The 19,558-nt window shown below is 40.2% G+C and overlaps 1 protein-coding gene across 1 annotated transcript in view; it reads left to right on the forward strand.

Moving 5' to 3' along the window:
* The first annotated feature begins 4,176 nt into the window (after window positions 1-4,176).
* myo10l3 (myosin X, like 3) overlaps window positions 4,177-19,558 on the forward strand; it is a 45,887-nt gene continuing 30,505 nt past the window's right edge. The window contains exons 1-2 of the mRNA XM_068330230.1: window positions 4,177-4,431; window positions 16,655-16,753. Coding sequence (XP_068186331.1) covers window positions 4,411-4,431; window positions 16,655-16,753 — 120 coding nt within the window. The 5' untranslated portion in view covers window positions 4,177-4,410. The remainder of the gene's footprint in view (window positions 4,432-16,654; window positions 16,754-19,558) is intronic.

The following is a 19,558-nucleotide window of genomic DNA, read 5'->3' on the forward strand; positions in this document are numbered from 1 at the left end:
CTCATATTAAGTTTTTACGTATAGATAGTTGTTTATTTGTTGTTTAGTTGGAGCAAAACAGATGTTAAGAGTTGTTCAGCTTAAAAGAATTATGTATGTTTTAAGTCACAGTACAGCCTGGTGTCTACCCCAGCTGACTTCGAGGGGAGGTTCAAGTCACCAGTTTGTCACAGGGCCACATTCAATCAATTCAGAGAATTAAAAAAGAAAAGAAAAGTATACTTTTGTTTGTTTTTTGTAGTGGGAGAAGGCCAGGGACCCCACACACACAAAGATGCAGATGGCATCCTGAAAGGCCTAAGGTCAACTTGAACCCAGGACCATCTTATAATGAGGCAACAGTGCTGCCCATTGTCTTATTAGTCCAAACGAACACATTCAAATACAGGCTCATGCAATTTGCCTGAAATAAACATAATAGGTAATTGTTTATTACAATCATTTTTAAAAAATCTTTCATGCTTAGGCTGTTGTGTTTTGTGTGTGTGTGTGTGTGTGTGTGTGTGTGTGTGTGTGTGTGTGTGTATGTATGTATGTATGTATGTATGTATGTATGTATGTATGTATGTATGTATGTATGTATGTATGTATGTATGTATGTATGTATGTATGTATGTATGTATGTATGTGTATGTATGTGTATGTATGTATATATATATATCCCAAAAAGAAGTCCTGTGGCCCAAAGTTGTAGTGACAGATGTTCTTTTATGTTTCTGTTGTCCCTTCCTTGTTCTCTTAAAGCCATGCACTTCAGGCTGATAATTTGTCACATATACTCTTTATACAATATATTGATTAAAAAAGAAAAACACTGATTGATTGAAGTGAAGTTTGCTAGACCTGAATATTTTTTGTTTCTATTACCAGCTTAAAAAGTTTTTTTCTTATATTTATCTATGGGATATTGCTCAAAAGAAAACAGAAACACCTATTATTGAATTCCCGGAATTGTTACCATAGAATATTTTTGTCATTCTCGCAATCATTATTATTGACACAGGTAAAAGCTTGTTTTTAACTGAAACCATTCTGGCTCTGTGGTGTTCCCGGATTAGCCATGTAATTGAATAAATGAGGCACCAGGATTTGTCATCACACACCAACATGATGCTGTCAGTGGGAATGATCCAATAAAGACTGAATCACCTCTGATCTTGTCCATTTTCATCACTGCTGTCTCTCTCCTCTCCTCTCACCATCCATCTTTGTAAAGTACTTTTTTTCAATCAATGTTAAAATCCTCCCTTCCTCCCTCCATCCTTGTTTGCTTTGTTCTCTGGGTGTGTCCAATAATCCACAGCTCCCCTGACAAAGAGGTCTCCATCAATCTCAGTGAACATATCACGGACAGAATCATTACGTCATTACTCTCATTTATTTATATGAACGGCTAGAAGACTCCTACACTTAGATCATGTGCTATTTTCTTAATTATGTGTATGTTGTTTTACAAATATATTGTTCTGTTTGTTCATATTGTAATACCTACTGAAACGTTTGGGGAATGTACCCTTTGTGTATTGACTCATAGGCATGAGTCATAGAATCATAGATGGTACCATAATGATAAAACTAACCAAGGATCATTGTTTGTGCTTGCAGTTCAAGTAGGACTCGGGGTCAGGCAATAACAACCATCCACCACCCCAATTGAAGTGGTTACCATCGGGAGGCTGTGACTAACAGCTCATGACTCACTCTCTGCCAACCTCCATCACACGAGCACGACACACACTATTTGATATGAAGCTCCAGAAGGATCCTTCACCCGACAGCACAGTGGGAGTCTCATTACAGACTTGATATCTCCATTAGTTCTCTAAATACTCAGTTGTCTTGTTGAATCTTCACACACTATAATATTAATATAAAGCAATCAGGATATTGAAGCTCCTAAAGTCCATAATGTAAAATCTTTTATACATTGCTGGCTCCATTCCTGTCTGTTGGTGCCACTGCATGCAGCAGTAGAAACCATTTCTGGAGCCACAGAGCTTTCCACAAATGGACTGCATGCTTTAAGAGCAGGAAGTGGGGGTCATAGATGTACAGTAGCTCTGTAGATGGCAGCCTTAAGGGTTTTCAATAATAATGTAAAACATAAAAAAAAGTTTAAAAAATCAGCTTGGTTCCATTGTTTAGTATACAGTATTTTTCATAGCTCCATTCCTTTGTGACTGCTACACCTTCAATATTGTTCGGCTGAAAGGACAGAACCAGACTTTGCTGACTGGTTGACACCACAGCGGAGGTCAAGAACAGCAGATCTTATGATAAGAGCTGCCCCTTCCCCCTGCAAGGCCTCTGGGGATCTATATGAGCAAATGGACGTCTTGTCCTTGTTCTCTTTGTCCTTTCAGTCAGAGCAAAGGAAAATTTTATTTGTTAAATGTTCTCTGTACCGGCTAAAGTTCTCCAGTTTCACAGTGAGAGGGTAAAGCAGTGACTCACTCAAAATAGAGGTCTTTCACTATTGCTAGATTTTGGCAAATGTTTAATGGATGATGTTTATTCAGTAGAATGCTGAACATCATCAGCAAACCACCCTGGCTGCTCTCAGTCAGCATTCTCCTCTGACATAAAATTACCTGAGAAATGATGTATACGCTCATCAAGATGTCCAATAACTTCCTCTAAAAATCACTGATGCTTCAGTGTTATAACATGGTAACTTTAGTTTGATGGGAATTTAACATGCAATCAATGTAACCAAGTAACCAGACATTCAGACCCGACATGGAGAGCTCCTCGCAACATTATCAGATGAATTTCAGAAACATGCTGCGCGGTCCGTCTGTTGGCCCCCGTACAGTCAACATTAATGAAATAACGGACACGGGACAATCTGGATCTCCTGCAGAACATTTAGATTAACTCGAGACTGAATACTCACTTCTTTCCACAGGTCACGACAGGATGATCTTCCTGGCAAAAGGTCACAGATTAAAAAGCTTATGTTTTTAAATCTTCTTCAGTGGAATTGATTGCATAAGACTGAAAGACAAACAGTAGCATTCCATTGCATGAGTGAATCCTTCTGTAGTTTATCTGACTACTGTACTTATATTGTGGTATAAGAAATTTGTTTCAAATGTAAGTGAATATTACTTGTGGTTTATTCTCTACAGAAAATGTCAGTGAACATGTATTTAATTATTTTGTTTTCTACATGTCATATTCACAGAAAAACAGAAAACAAAATTAGGCCATCATGAATAAATTGTCTTACCATCATTTCTTTCAGTAAAGGATATAAAATGTAATGTCAGGTTCAATAGACTGATAAGATGATGCTTTTATGATGTGAATGCAATGTAAGCTGCTGACTAAGTAGTTTGCATTGGCTAGTGAGCCATCATAGTCAGAGTAGGTATAATAATAATAATTTAATTCCACTTCATGTTCTCTGCAAGAAAAATATTGGGTGCATATATTGATACAGTCACTCGTGAAAATGAGTTGGAAATTAACAGGATGTGGTATCAGCAAAAACAGTTTTGTTTTTTGTTTTGTTCATGCCTAGGTAATACTGTATATTCCCTGATGATTATCTTATAATAATAATTACAAAAATAATAATAATAATAATAATAATAATAATAATAATAATAATAATAATAATAATAATAATAATAATAATAATTAAATGCATTCAATGGTTCCTTCCAGTGGAGCTTCTGAATAATCAAGGTATTTAACCAGTTTCCTGTTGCTCCTTAGGAAAATCCTTTATTTTAGATTGGCTGTACATTTATTTGTCCATCAAAATGTTGGGTTGGGTGATCACTCTTGACAGCAACATTTGGATATACCTTGATATTTGACTTTAGTCAACCAGTTCATTTGAGATTTTTCACAGCATTAAGAGCGTCCTGTGCAGATGCGGAAACAGACGCACATCTGTGAAGGCTCTCACTCTCATGTTCCTCTTCCTCATTCTCAATTTTTTGTTCCCAAAGGAGAGTGTCCAAATAACCCAGCCTTGCATTTACGTCCTGTGAGTGAATTCGATCTGATGAGGACTTCTTTCTGGTTCCCTTCGAACCCATCACACCCTCTGTGGAGCGCACATAAAAAAGGGCGTGTGCTGATGGGCGGTCCGGGCCGCTGCAGGCTCCGCCCCCTGCATAATGTGCCGGGTTCATTGAAACGGGTCGGCAGTGCGAAAAGGGCAGCACCGCTGAGGACGCACGGAGAACAACTGAAACAACTACTCTAAAGTGTCACAAATACGTCTGCAAATGGCTCCTTTGTGAATCCTCGAACATTTCAATTCAAAACCAGGAGAATCTCGACTTCATCCGGACGAGGCGGATGGAAATCCTCGGGGACAGCAGCTCCCTCTCCTCCTCAGCGGTGGTACCCTAAACTCAGACTACAAAGGGACGTGAGCTCGGCTGGGTTAAAATGGACATGTTCTTTTCAGAGGTACGATCAGCTGCTGTCTCCACACGAAAAGCATGTTTTTGCACTTTTGTCTCTACTTTGATCGTGGCTGGTAATTCACGCTGTTACCACGACGCTCTTTGTTGTTGTTTTTCTCATATAATTGTGATCGCGTCTGTATTGCTTTTTTATTTACTTTCAAATTAGTTCTAACCTTGGTAATCTGTAAACATATAACCAATAAGCACTACTTTTCCCAAATTTATTTCACTTTTACTGCGATGCATGTCTCGTTTCGGATGTATTCTCTATTACTAGCAAGAGCCATAGTCCGGACTGTGATACTGTTAATATCAGTGTAATAATTGAACTGTTCTGATTGGCTTTTAAAATCTATCCGTCATCTAATTACTCACAGTGAGAGACACCAAACACTTCTGGGGCCATCTCTGCCATTCCTCATGCTTCAGATCACATTAATATTTAATTTCTTTGTAGTGTAGTAGATGTTTACTGACTTTCTTTAAGATGGATGTGTGCCATTATAAGTTGGATGTGTCATTTGCAAATCAACCCAGACAGCTGCTCTGACTCTTGGAGGCTATGTAAGGACTTTCTTTAGGTCTGTTTTCTTCATCCTCTGACTCACACAAACACCTACAGACACAGTGTGCTGTGGATCTGAAGACCCCTCTAGTGTGAGAGGGTACTTGACCCACCGTGATGTGCTGTGACTCAGCAGAGGAGTACGTTTCTACTGACCCTGTTTCCATACATGATGCTCCACACATTTATGACTTCCTATGCAAGAAGTGAGATCATGAATATATCCATTTTAAGGTTGAACATACACTGTATACAGCTTACATATATACTTTAAGGTTGTTCAAAAAGTCCCCTGAAACCTTATCAATACATTCAATGTTTTTCAATGTTATTTCAAATATTGCAGCTAAAAATAAATCAATTTTCAAAATAATGCTGAACAAATATTAATGTTATTATATTTACAAATGAGCTCACATGAAAATTGTTCCCTTAAAAAATAAAAGTATTTTATGTACTTACTTTTGTTTTTGCCGAAGGATTAAATGAGTTATGGAGATATTGTAAAATACTTTTTTTTAATAGTAGTCTCAGAGTTTCTGTCACAAAAAATACAGATTGTGACTATCATATTGCCCAAAGTTGTCTTTTTTTCCACAAACTTCTGGTCTAATTCTATTTGTTTCCACATCACAAGGGTGGAGAAGCTCTGAATTCTTGCCATTTTTGGCATGAAAGCAGTTTAGCTTAGCAATATTCGACTGCATAACACTGGAGCCGACAGTAACAGTAAAAGCATCACCCTTCATAAATCACACAGGTGGACTTGTGTCATGTAAAGTACAGTGTTCAATATACTGCCATGTAGCCTAGTGCAGGGAACAGATTCTGGATTCTGGGTCATAATCTGATTTTATTAGAATGATATGCTGTCCAGAGGACTGTTATTATTGCAGCTCAGCAAAGGTCATTGTTGTAATTTGGTGTGTGTCCTTCCTCCCGTGCCATCTGTGTAAGATTTCCCCCCTGAGATTTATTTGAGTTCATCCAGAATTAATTTTTTTCAAACATAGTAAAGTAGTACTTTGCTTCATTGCTTTCTTGTTTCTTTAGTGACAGAATCTATTTGAGGACAATCAAAGAGTGTGCATGAGTTTGATTTAATCAGTCTGAATCTGAGACATATGACGGTCACTTGAATGCTCCAAAGCCTTTAAAGCATTTAAAACGTGAAAACATTATACACTATTAAAAAAAAAACAAATAATAATTTCAACTAAGCCTGAAGAAAACTCCACCTCGGTATCTGATTATTATTGGTCTTAAAAATAATAAGAGATGTATTAGTGGTTTTTAAGAGCTCTTTATTAAATTATACAAATAAAATGTCCTATTTATTCAGACATCTCTGGGGTTGTGGAAAAAAATCCAATACTCTGAAGTCCTCAGGATGACCGGCTTGGATTTAATGAAGCAGGAATTCTGGAAGTGAATTAAGATCAGGATTGAACTCATTTCAGTTCAAACAAGTGCAGTGGAATAAATCTCATCATCGCTGTACACCCAGCATACCAATCAGAATGATTTTAACGGCTAACATAAAGTAAATGCAAATACATGAACGTGTTTTTTCAGTGCTGATGTATAAGGGTGTGATCTCAGAGGAAGGCCCTTCCTCTCAGGACTTGACTCGACATCATAAAACCCTCACCGCTGCCTCACTCCCACACCCAGTCCATCCTCTGACTGGACATGACCCACTAAACAAACTGGAATACCTGGAGTGTGTCAGAGTTCTTGTCTGTGCTTCTGAACGTCTGTTAGGCCCCTGGCTCTGTGGTACCTGTATGCAACACATTCCCAGATAGATGTTTGTGTGGCCCATTGTATACTTTTTTAAAGATAGTTGTGTCTCTCTTCCTCTTCTTTCATTTCTTCCTGAACGAAAATGCTGTTTGATCACGCCATCACAGTCATATCACAACCTCGTAGATGTTGTGTCTTTGTGAAACATCCTGTTGACATAGTTTAATTCCAGATATGTGTATTTCTAATTTTGGTAATCAGTTCCTTTTGAGCAGCAGCTGCTACATACTGTAAAGACCTTTCCACAACCATTAACTCCTTCCTTGCATTACACACCAAATTCCTCCATCCCAAACACACTCTGACTGAGGGAATCCACATTCCTGACCTCTGAAATTCTAGGTCAGGGCCGTATGTCATTCTTTCACTGTAGAGCCGTGGTGCCGAGGATTTAGGTTTCACACCATGAGCGCAGACACATTCTCCTCATCCCGAAACATCCCTAAGAGCCCTCTGCTCTGCTCATGTCTCCGTCTTTGAAGCTGAAACTGTGGGTCAGTATGCTCTGTAAGCACTCTGCATTCAAATAGGTAACATGAGAAAGGCCAACCTGCACCACAGGGTGGACTATTTTTCTACTCTGAGTGTTTTCTGCCCAGTTGTCACTTCCTCCAGCTGCCACTTTAGAGATTCTGATATCTCTCTTGGCTTTCAGCCGTGCAGACTGCTGGTGGAATAAGAAGGAAGGAAGTCAGGAAGTAGAATTCGGATGTAAGAAAGGAAGGAAAGGTTGAGAAATGGCGGATCCCGCATTCCCTGGAATATCAACCCTCTTGAATTTTAATTAAAGTTTTTGTATGATTACTTCCAAAATAGGGCCTTTAAATAGGTTTACAGATCCTGCTGTAACTTTTAGTCATAGACAAACAGAGAGATGTATTATTAAGGCTGTGGTTTGTGTGTGCGTCAGCAGAACTCCTGCAGCTTTGATTCAGTCTGGAGGTGGTTTAATCTGTAAGTGTGCTGTCACTAATTACAACAGGCATTGTCTAAACCACACAGCTAATAACACTGATAATCCCGCTTCATAATGACACAGACGACGCCTGGTGTGAGGGGAGGAGTTGTAAGAATCAGAAGCCTCTGCTCGCAATCGGAATTTGATTTTTGTTAAGTTTGGCTTTTCTGTTTGAGTTTGCAGTCAAAGTTCATGTTTTAAGTCGACTTTGACGCTGGAATTGGTTTCCGGCAACAACAGTATGGTTTTAGCTCTTTCACCTGCTAGCTTATGTTGGCATTTCTTGTGTCTCTAGCAGTAATTTGACCCCTTTTTCTCAAAGAGCTGCCCATCACCTCAAGGCTCAGCGCTGTGATAACCTCCTGCTGACACCACAACTGTTTACTTTACCTTTAATGCGCCTCATCACCAAGCTATTCAGACAAATCTGTTACACTGTGGTGATGACAGGTAAACATCTTCATACTATTTAATATTGTGCGGGAGCTTTCTGTCTGATAGCTTGTGATGATGGAGAAACTACTGTGGTGTGATGTGATTCTATGGTTATTTCATTCATGGAGTTTAATGGAGATTATTGCTTCAATTATATGGAGTAGAAATTTATCTTAACTTTATATACAGTAGTTTCTGCACTATAAGGCGCACTGGACTATAAGGTGCTAATTAATGGCCTATTATCAATGAATGGCCTATTATAAAACATTTTTTTAAAATAATTGGCCGTATTATAAAACGGTTTTGTATATACACGCACTGGATTATAAGGCGCACTGTCGGAATTGGAGGAAATTAAAGGCCTTTAGGTGTGCCTTATAGTGCGGAAAATACTGTACTTTAAAACATGAGAGGAGTCTCGTCTTCTCATCCCTCTGCTGACCCGAAAACTAGTCAACTCATTTTCAAATAGGTTGAACTATTACTTAAAGAGTTGACCTTTGCTGACTTTCCGTGGTAACCCCCCCCCCCTTAATTAACAGTCCCTCTGTTCGTGCTTTGGGTTCAACAGAAGAATGTCATATTAGAAAAGGATTTATCCAGCAGAAAATCTCATAAAACTTTTGTTCAGACTGTGCTTCAACACCCATCCTTCCTGTTCTCCATGTATGTGTGCGAGTGTGTGGTGTGAGTATTAGGACAGGCTTGGGTGCGTCATTCTCCAACATTTAAATCACCTCAAGGCATTTGAGTGCATCATGATTTTTTTGAACGACGTAACAAAGTTATGTCGAAAGAGAACATCAGTGTTCGTCTACTAAATCTGAGCCTTTCCATTGAGATAAAGAAATCTCTGTACAGTCCTCCAGAGTTACACCAGGATGGTTCGACGTACTCATCCTCAGCAGTAGCATACAAATGGTAAAGTAGGGAGGAAGAAAACAACTAAGGGGGGAAGTGTTTTTTGTATTTTTACTCAAGTAACCTGTTAAGATTTATGATTAAAAGAATACTTTGACCCTTTAGGTAGTACGTAATTTGAGGTCTGTGTGAAAATTACTACATTTCTGTATACTAAATGTGTCGCTATAGTTGTTTGACAAATTACTTAGGTTCAAGCAAACTCTGGACATTTAGTGGGTCAAAGATAAAGCAAATCCATTGGAGCTGTAGACGTAAAAATGTGTTCATGTGCTGGAGTAGCGCTTGCAAACATGTTAGCTAGTTTCAAAATACAGAATTCTACCAAATTAGTAGTGGTACTTCACGAATACAAATTTTTCTTGCATGCAGTCCATTTCTGCAACAGTATTCTTATGCACAGACAATGTAAGTGATCTCTGTGCTGCTAGCAGTTTATTGCTGCTTAGCGCTCAGAGTAAACTGTCAGCCTTCACCTTGACTGCCCCACCTGACAGAATGTGAGGACTGGTGATCACAGCAGCTTAAATCCTCCCAGCTCATTGGTCTTGTCTGGCAGCTTAATAACAGGCAACCTATGATTACAGTTCCCAGCCCAGATGTTGACTTTCCTTTTTTAGCCCCTTATGATTACCGTGCACAGAGACAGCCCATTACAGCAAGGAGTGTCTCGATTCCAATTTGCCTGTATAGAACATTTTCTTATGAGATCCACACAAGCCTATAGTGATAGAATAAAAGTTGAATGGGAAACTATTTTTAAAAAGAGGGAAACTGCTGTGTCTACTGCTAGACTTGTGATTTTTATTTTATCGGACATAAGTTTGTCTTGAGTCTGTTGTCAGGATCATACCTTTACCCACAGACACATTTCAGTATCTGATTGAGCTGCATTCCTTATCTCTGAATTCCTGCTGTGTGACTCCATAACTCTCCACAGAGGAGTACGGCGAGGGGCTGGATATGTAGATGGCACCAGGAGGTGTGTCCCAGATGGATCTTCAAAACCAAGAAGCTTAGGTGATAATCCAGTCAAATACAGTAATCACATCATTTGCCGCCTCTTTGTCTCATTTTGTTGTGATAAAAAATATTCAGAACCCAGAGATGTGGCTAATACTGTGATCACTCCAGATCAGGAGTAGAAGGAAAGTGTGTTCGTACAGGATAAGGGTGTCAAGAAGGAGACCGTGCCAGGAGTCTATGGTAGATTTTCAAGCGTTCTTCTTTCATGGCATAATTTGTTTATGCAAATTCTCTTTGATACACTCATTAGCAACATGGCAGATTAGCTGCTTTGGATGGGGGAGGTGCCCTTGACACAGACAGAGAATGGGGTACTGTACTTTCAGACAAATAACCTGATGTACACACATACCCGTCCTGTCAATTGTTTACTGTACTTGAAAACAGACAATGATGAAGTAGCTGCTGTCTTGCATGTGCTTGGAGTCCATTAACCTAGTGACACAGTTGCTTCTGGATAATATTAATAATTCCAACCTCCTTATTAGAAAATTCTTTGAATATGAAAATGAAGCATGGGCTTCGTCTGTGCATCAATCGCTGAAGCCACCTCCATGTCGTCCTCCTTTAAAGTGTATCTGTGTGTGTGTGTGTGTGTGTGTGTTGGGGGGATCAGTTAAGAACTATTGATGAACTGCACCAATGTTTTTCTCTTCTGTCACCTCAGTCTGGGTGAGCCCTTCTTCCCCTTGGGACTCCTCCTCCTCCATTAGTTAATTTCTGATCAGCTGCTCCCTCCATCATTAATTCACATGTCTTGAACCACAGATGCTGAAGGCCTGACTTTAATCATCTGATTTCTCCCCTCACTCACCCCCACCCCTCCTCTGCCCTCACCCCCATGCTGGCCGTGGGCCCTGTGTACACCATGTGCTGCAGGCTGGCAGACGTTACGGTGCTAACACGGGAACAAAGAAGGGAGAACATTTTAAATGTGCCTGAAGAGCACATTCTGTTTGTATTCTTTACCACACTTGGTATTACTTACACCAGTAGAATAAGGACAGTGGTCCGATTGTTCAGGAGGATAACAATGAGATGAGCTTGGAAGATTTTTCTCAATAAAAATCCCCGTGGAGTTGTCCACAGTAGATAAATAGACACTACATCAACAAATATGTAGACGAAATGTAAATTAAATAAAATAATAAATAAGATGATATGGTATGTGAAAAATATTCATTTGAGATATACAGCTTTTGCCCCATATTAAAACGTGGGACTCACCCTTGGCCAGAGTCCCTTCAGCTGCACTCAGCCTGTTGGTTAAAGCTCACCAGCTACTTGGTAGATTCAGCTTCATTCCACTCACGCAGCATCAGGAGATTTAGCTGAAATCTCTAAGTTTGGCTCCGTGTCTGTCTGCTCTTTTTTATTCATCTTTACTTATGAGACTTCATTATTCTTTGCATACAGCATCCACTACAAAAAAAAATTAACTGGGTCATTACTGTCATATTTTAAAATTCCCATTAAAAAGTAAAATAATCCAGTGGACAACTAGCAACTTTTTTACATTTTCTCAAAATCTGTTTCTGGTAGAGCCGTTCTAGTTTAGTTAATTCAAAAAACTCCCAAGAGTTTGATTATTTAACTGTAAAATATTAATATTTCAATGTGAATATTTAATTATTTTTAATTTTATCCACACTTTACTTATTATTCACATAAATATTCACCTTGCAAGCACCCATATGTAATTTGACCTTATTAAACATCTGTCAGTGACCTTCCCTGACACCTCTGTTTTTTGCTATATATGGTATATACATATATGGTGTTTGAAGTGTGAAGTGCTGGATCATGGTTGAAATCATTTATCATTTATTTATTTATTGCTCCAAATTGTAAAATAACTTTACAAGTTATATCAATGCAAGAAGAGGAGGTCCAGACTGATTCTGTAGTTCTCAGACACTCAATTTTCTACCGTGAACCATCACCTGGTGACAGCAATGAGGGAAAACTGCCTTTTAACAGACAAAAACCTCAAGCAGATCCACAAGTCAATGTGGGTGGCACCCTCTGCCTTGAACGCTGGGGTGAGAAATAGAAACAGTGGAAGATAGATGGGGGAGAGAACACCAACATAATTGCAACTAGAAAAAAACCAAATGATTTTAAAGAAATCATGAATGAAAAGAAAGGAAATCTAAGAGCGATAAGTGAAAGCAGCAGTCTAGGGTTTCTTTCCAAAATGTTCAGGGTGGACACGTTGCCCTGTTCTCCTCCTCCACATCTGATCTCAACAAATGAGATGCTTTGTCAGGAATCCAGTTGGACATCCTCGTCTCTGCCGGGCATCACTCCTGGCCACCAGTCAGTCATAATGGCAGCACTGACAGCCATTCACTGCTGTCCTCTGCTGTCCTCTGTCCACTCACCACCCCTTGAAACCACACCAGGGTCAGAAAAATCATATTTTCATGACTGTTTGACTGTGTTCAAGTAAGGTTGACTTAATTGGCTTTCTTTTGTCGCAGCTGTTGCCATCACTCGATACCAGACAGTAGAGAAAGACCGTTTGGTACCTGTTCTGTGTGTGCCCTTAAATATTTAAGGTGTGTTGATTATCAAATCTCTGAGCTGGATGTCATTATCCAAGCTGTGGAAACTCGAGCCTCCAACTCTGGGATCACATCATTAAGCCCGAGTGGTTTCTGTGTCAGAGAGCATGATGGGACGTCAACCTGCGGTCTGTTTTGGTAGATTGGTTTACCATTGTCAGCTGGTTCTGCTTCAGCGGTGCTACGATGATATACAGCTTTAAGAATTTAAAATCAGCTCGAGCTGGAAATGCCATGGCAGCGTTTCAGCTATTAAAACGTCTGGTTCCTGGAGGTAAGGTGGAGTTAAAGGAGCCGAATAATTAAATCCACTTTATAATGATTGCTATGCAAGAAGCACACACATGCACACACACTGTTTCCCTGGTTTTGGTCAGTGGTTAGTTGTGCTGCAGCAGGTGATTAATGTGTGGAGCCTCAACTCGAGCTGAAACGCGTGTCCCTTTGCCTCCCAGCTGGCCTTTGTTTGGGATGTTTCCGCCTGGTTAACTTCTGAGCTCTCAGTCAGAGGAGGTTGCCTTTTTTTCCTGACTTACTGACAGAGGTCCTGAGGATGAAGGAGACGTGGGGGAGGAGTTGCGGTGAGGCCATCTGTTGCTGAGGCAATTCATCTCTACTTTATGCGCTTCAGAGTCTTTGGATGCACGCACCATACTAACAAGCAATGAGAAAACAAATGGGCCGACGCATCTGGTGTTGAGTTTCTTGTGTGCTGAAGTCATGGAGAATTATTTCACTTTACTTAACTCAATTTTTAAAGAATGCATACTCAACCATATAAATCCCTCTGATGAAAATACGCTGTCTTTGTGATCAAAATGTATTAATTCTTTCAAGGATCATTTCACGCACCACTCGACAACCAGACTTCCTCTTTTTACTATGATGATTATTATTTTGTTCCTCCATGAATGAATTCAGGAGCGTGATGTAAGAACAGGTTCTGTCTGTCCATCCATTGCTTTTCATGCACAGACCATATCTGAAAATCTGTTGAACATTTTCTCATGAAACATGATGTGGCACCTTTCCTTTTTTTTTTTTTTTTGCTTTTGACATTTCTATAACATTTTTATCCTCTAGAACTTTATGTATACTTCTCTCTTTTATTGGAGAGCATTTCATTTTTCCAACCACCTTTAGAATTTGAACATTTTTAGACATGCAATTAACAGAAAATGTTATCGATTTCATATCAACAAGTCTTAAAATCTAATATAATCACACAGAAACAAAAAAAAACCCCAACAATAACAAACACGTACAGCATTTTTAAGTTTCTGCTCAATTTGTCTTGTGGGAAAGTCGATCCTCACAAATGCAATGTCAGCAAGCTGGGCCAGAATGAGCTTCTTTATGGGCTGGTTTGTTGCTGACTCTGGGTTAGTCTTATTCATTGGAGTCATTTGATGAACCAGTTATTATGTCTATTATATGGTCTGTTAATCCCAGTCTAAAGACTAGACATCTGTACCAGGAGTTGACTGTGTGGACTATTTGCTCCATCTTTATCTATGTAACATTTTAGTGAGCTTTTTGTATGATGGATGGAAAACCTCCGACACTGACTCAGCGACTGAACTCACCACGTCTAGCTCTTGGAAAATCAATATTACCAGCCACCCCAGTGTTTTCCATGTCACCACCAGTCTGCTGTGTTATCCTGCAGAACATATCATGTGGTCTACCCTTCATAACAATCTGCTTGAAGTTTTTTTCTTCACTTTGTCAGCTGTACTTTTGTGTGTGTGTGTGTGTGTGTGTGTGTGTGTGTGTGTGTGTGTGTGTGTGTGTGTGTGTGTGTGTGTGTGTGTGTGTGTGTGTGTGTGTGTGTGTGTGTGTACAAGCACCGACGACGTTCTGCTTAATTCTGCTGCGGTCTGTGTGATTCCAGTTACATAAGAACGACTGATCTTCTTAAAATCTGTAGCATAAACACTGTTAATCTCCTCCCTGGACCTCAGCAAACTCACGTGAAGCAGCTTTTCCCCTGACTGGGCTGGACACGTCAGGCTGGTACCAGGCTGACACAGTTGGTCACTGGTATGCGAGTTACCATTCATCACATATTAAATGGGAACTGAGTTAATGTGTGGCCACGTGTTTAGACGAATACCTCTGTTTTATTTGTCTCCTGGTGTTTGTCTGCCTCCTTTTCCAGACAATGGGAGGCGGGACTTTATCAGGTGCTCACACCCTTCCTCTTTCCCCTCTTCTTTCTCCCCCCACCCCAGCCTCCTCATTTGTACAGCCCCCCCTCAATGCCCCTGTGGTTTGAGAGAGAGCCACATTTAGCTGCCCTCCATTAGTCCACTGAAAGAAAAGAAATCTGTGATGATGGAAGTGGTTTGAGGACTGACTGGTCTAGCTGAGTAACCCTTTGTCCACAAAGGAAACCTGAATCACAAATTAAAGAAAAGACTGGAGGCTTATCATCACTACTGAGCAAGTTGAATCAGTGCAGATCTGTTATAAGCAGATTGCATTTCATGTAAATATCTAATGTATTTAACTAAAGCATCCTGATCTTTGTTCCGACCCTGGTGGCAAACACATTTGCGCTCTGTGCCCGGAGTGTTTGTGCACACGTGGCAGCCCATTGTTAATAGTTAATGAGGATTGATGTCTGAAGTGGTGACCTTGTATAAGGTTTCTCAATGGAATCCATGCATATTGATCTCAGATTCAGTTTTATACTCTGTGGGAGAACACAGCTCCCTTTTTTCTTTTTAATCTTACTCTCCCTAGCCTCCTCCATAATGGTACGTGTGATACATTACAGGTATTTAAATCGTCAAAATAATTTTTGGGGAGAAATTTAGTCAAATCTTTCCTGTAAATCTTACTTCTGAAGCACACTTTTCAATTTCGATTACTTTTATTTCGGATATGTGGAGGAAGCTCAAATGAGGAGGAAGAAAAAAGACATAGTTTCCTGCTGAATGACTCCAACAATAACTTGTTAACCCCGAAACAAACATTTTTGTGCTGTAGTTTTTGTGCCATTTAAAAAAAAAAACCAACTTCATAAATTAATTGGTGAATTTTAGCGCTGCTGGTAGGTGGGGTTTTTTGATTCCTGACTCATGTAGATTTAACCAGCCTTAAAGGTTTAAAGTTATGATGGTAGAGACATTCTCATTCTCATTCTTTCCCATTATTAAACCCCCAACGGTTCTATAAATGTATCTTCTAGCTCTGCAGGGAAATTACAGTCAGGTCTGAGCAATCAGCCACAGATTCCTGTTATTGCTCCTAGTTTCTGAGCTGCTAACAAGCATGCCTGGAAAGGTCATTGTCTTCATGTAGATACACAAACAGAAGAGATCCAGCTCTGCAAGAAGTGTGTGTTGTTTTCCAGACTAAAAAATAACTAACTTCACAGCATCATGTGCCTAGAGACACTTAAATTGTTTTTTTAAACTGGCAAATGCCTGTTTCAGATCATATTCTTTTGTTTCATACAGTAAATTAGTTGTTTCAGCAATGCTGAAAGCGTTTTTCACAGTTTTTCTTAGTGTTTCTGACCCAAGAGTAGCTTCAGTTTGCGACACACCCTCTGTGACTCGGCCTGGCAAAACCTGTGCTGTACTGAAATGTAATGACCATGTAATAACCGTGTAGTTGTGCCAGGTTTGTGGCAAGGGAGTTTCTCTGAAGCAAAGTAGAAGAACTGTTGAAGAAGAAAACCAGAATCCTCCCTGGAATCATTTCTGCTGTATTTGTCAGCTCTACTCACTTTACACATTTGTTTTTAATGGATTTCTGAGTTGAACTTTCCTTGCCATAATGTTTGCCGTTTGTAACGCAACAGGAGCACACAACATGTTCATAAAATGTTCTATTGATGTAGATGTCCAGTACGTTCTTCATGAAACAAATGATTCCAATATGAGCTGTGTGTCCAGATGCTAATGGTGTTTTTGTGGCTTTTGTGTTGCAGGGGGCCCGAGTCTGGCTGAGACACAAAGAGCAGCTCCTCCCCTCCACAGTCAGCTCTTGTGATGATTTGTCCCTGGTCCTCACCACCGACTACGGGAAGGTAAGAAGGCTTATTTTACCCCACTGAAGCAATAAATGATTTCCGTTAAACCACCTCAAACTCTCATTTGTTCCATCTTCACCAGCATCATGGATTTTTCATTGGTTTGAGGACAAAACCCCTGACAGTTCAGAAACAAGTCAACACATAAGCATTTTTCGCACACTTAAAGGTTCCATGGATGTTGTGTACATGTGACACCTCAATCACCATGCACTTTTTAACTACACTGTAGCTATAGCTCCAGAGCGACCCGGTGTATATGTGGGAAATGTAATTGTCTGTACATGTGTTTCATGTTCGGGGCTCAGTGGTGGGGTCAACACCTTTTGTCATAAAGTAAGAATGACAGGAATGGGCTACTTGTGTCAAGTCTATGGCCAGAGCTTATCTGTTTGGCTGTACACAGTGGTCTTTGTGTCTGGAGGAAATCCTGTTAGAGAGAGAGGGGCCATTAGAGAGAGAGAGAAGCGGGGAGTTAAAAAATAGTTTGAAACTTCTGTGGGTCAGAGAGTGTACTGTAGATCGGAAACCAGCTTCCGGCAACACTGGAGGGATGAACTGAAGCGACTGTGTGAGAGGCGCATGCCATCATCTATAAGCTTCATTTGAACTGTTTGTTTGATGATTCCATCAGTTGGTATTTTTGTAGCGTGAGAAGTGGAACATGTGTAGTCAGAAGGCCGTCGGGTCAGAGGTCTGACTGGAGAAACCACAGGGTGCTCTCAGGACATTTCTCCAACATCAGTGAGATTCTTGTCCATCTTCCATAATCTTATGTTCCTGGATGACATACCCACTTGAATTGTCGTTTGCTTTTCCATATTCAATCATTCAATCCCAGGTCTAGAGTGCTTAGGGTATGACGTGTGCCTGTGTTATGTACAGTGTCTGAGGTGGTTCATTAAATCCATCCTGGCGGCAGCTCCCCCTAAGGAGAGGGCAGAGATATACCATCACCCTCCAGTGCTCACATTAAGGCGTGGCTCTTTAGCTGCACCTCTTCAGCTACAGCATGCTGACCCGGCTGCTGTCACATTAACCATCATATCAGCATCCATCACCGTCTCATCCCCGCCGTGCCACAGACGCCAAGTGGAGCCGTAAGATGCAGCAGACACCCTGAAGCTGAATGATGAATGTCTAGCAGCTTTGTGTGTTAGTGTGTGTGTGTGTGTGTGTGTGTGTGTGTGTGTGTGTGTGTGTGTGTGTGGCCAGATGGCACCAGCTGGATTAACAGTGTGTGTGTTATACCCAGAGGGGTGCACATGTAAAGAAAAGCAGGAAGAGGCTCTGTCACCTGAACTAAATAGCGAACTGCTGTCGTGGATGATGTCATCCTCATCTCAATGAACAATAAATTGAGTCCTGACTGGTCTCTGAGGCTTAATACCATTTATGTCCTCTGACACATAGCCTGTATTTTAATTCTACAGTAATAATAAAATGATTGCCAAATATTCAAGCTTTCAAGTCAACTGACTATTTCATGAAGTCTAATAGTTTTTTTCATTAATAATGAGGGGAGGAACTGATGAGATCATAGTACTATCTGCTAGTTTACCACCCTGATATGGTAGTAAACTGGTGAAGTAAGACTACAACAAGATTGGATTGGATTTTGTCACTGATTGTTCTTATGCCCTGAAGAGCGAAGACATTCCTTTTTTCATTTTCTTCACAAATAGTCGTTAAATGCATAAAACAAAGCTTCTCATTTACTCTCTGGTTTGCTGGTTTGCTTTTGGCAACTTGTCTTTAGACAGAGTGAAAGAGATGCGATTTGACTCTTACCATGCGTGAAGTTGTCTATGGCCTGGAGTCACACGTCCTGTGAAGTTCAAAATAGGTTACTGGTGCCCCTCAGTCTTTTCTGGATTATTGGTCAATGGAGACTTTATGTGTATTCACGAGTGTGCTCACAGAAATAACACACTCAATCAAACATTACTAGGATCATCTGTTTACGAGGCAAGCAAATAGAATAACATTATATATTAGTTATATGAACAAAGTTTATTGCAAAGTTTTCTGTTCAGTTTGTTACTCTTCTCACGCCTGTGTAATGCCCCCCCTCTGCAAACGGATTCACTGTCAGGCAGCGAGAGCAACAGACAGAGTAAAAAAAAGAGAGAGAGAGGAACGATGAACAAGTTCTTGTTTGCGTCCAAAAGCTTGTGATTTTGTATCTGGCCTTGCATCATTTGAAAGGCCTGAAGCCACACCAGCTGGGAAAATTCAGCAGAGAGGACTCAACAAAGCAGCAGCAGGGCGGGGCTCCAGGGGGGAGGGGTCAGAGGAGAGAGCGTTACAGAAATAAAAAGAAAGAATATAATCAGTTCAATTGATTATTCTGGCCCCCAACATTTAGTGTCTGTACACTGGGTGAGACTTTACATCATCTGACTGTGGTGTAGCTTCATTCAGGAAAGATACATTTTCTATAGAACTACTGTAAGCTGAGAACATGTCATACTGTAGTTAATCATGAGTCACTCAAAGGCAGGTTGTGTTTTTACTGGTTTCGTTTTGTTAGTTAGCAGCATGACTCAAAATGAGTTTGGATTCAGGTATTTGGTGATATACGGTGGAGATATAGTTTTACTTCTACTTCCCTGGATAACGGCTTCAGTTGCACAATGACATCTCCATGAGATCCACCACCCATCAGAGTCTGGTCTGGATCAGAGAAATATTTCAAATATTGCTTTAGAATGTTTCAAATGATAGGGATCACTCAAAATTGACTACTGTGACTTAACAAATAGTCATCAAATTGTAGCTGAAATTGTGCTGATTCAGTTT

The sequence above is a fragment of the Antennarius striatus genome, chromosome 12 (genome assembly GCF_040054535.1).
Source record: "Antennarius striatus isolate MH-2024 chromosome 12, ASM4005453v1, whole genome shotgun sequence".
NCBI classification, from domain to species: Eukaryota; Metazoa; Chordata; class Actinopteri; order Lophiiformes; family Antennariidae; genus Antennarius; species Antennarius striatus.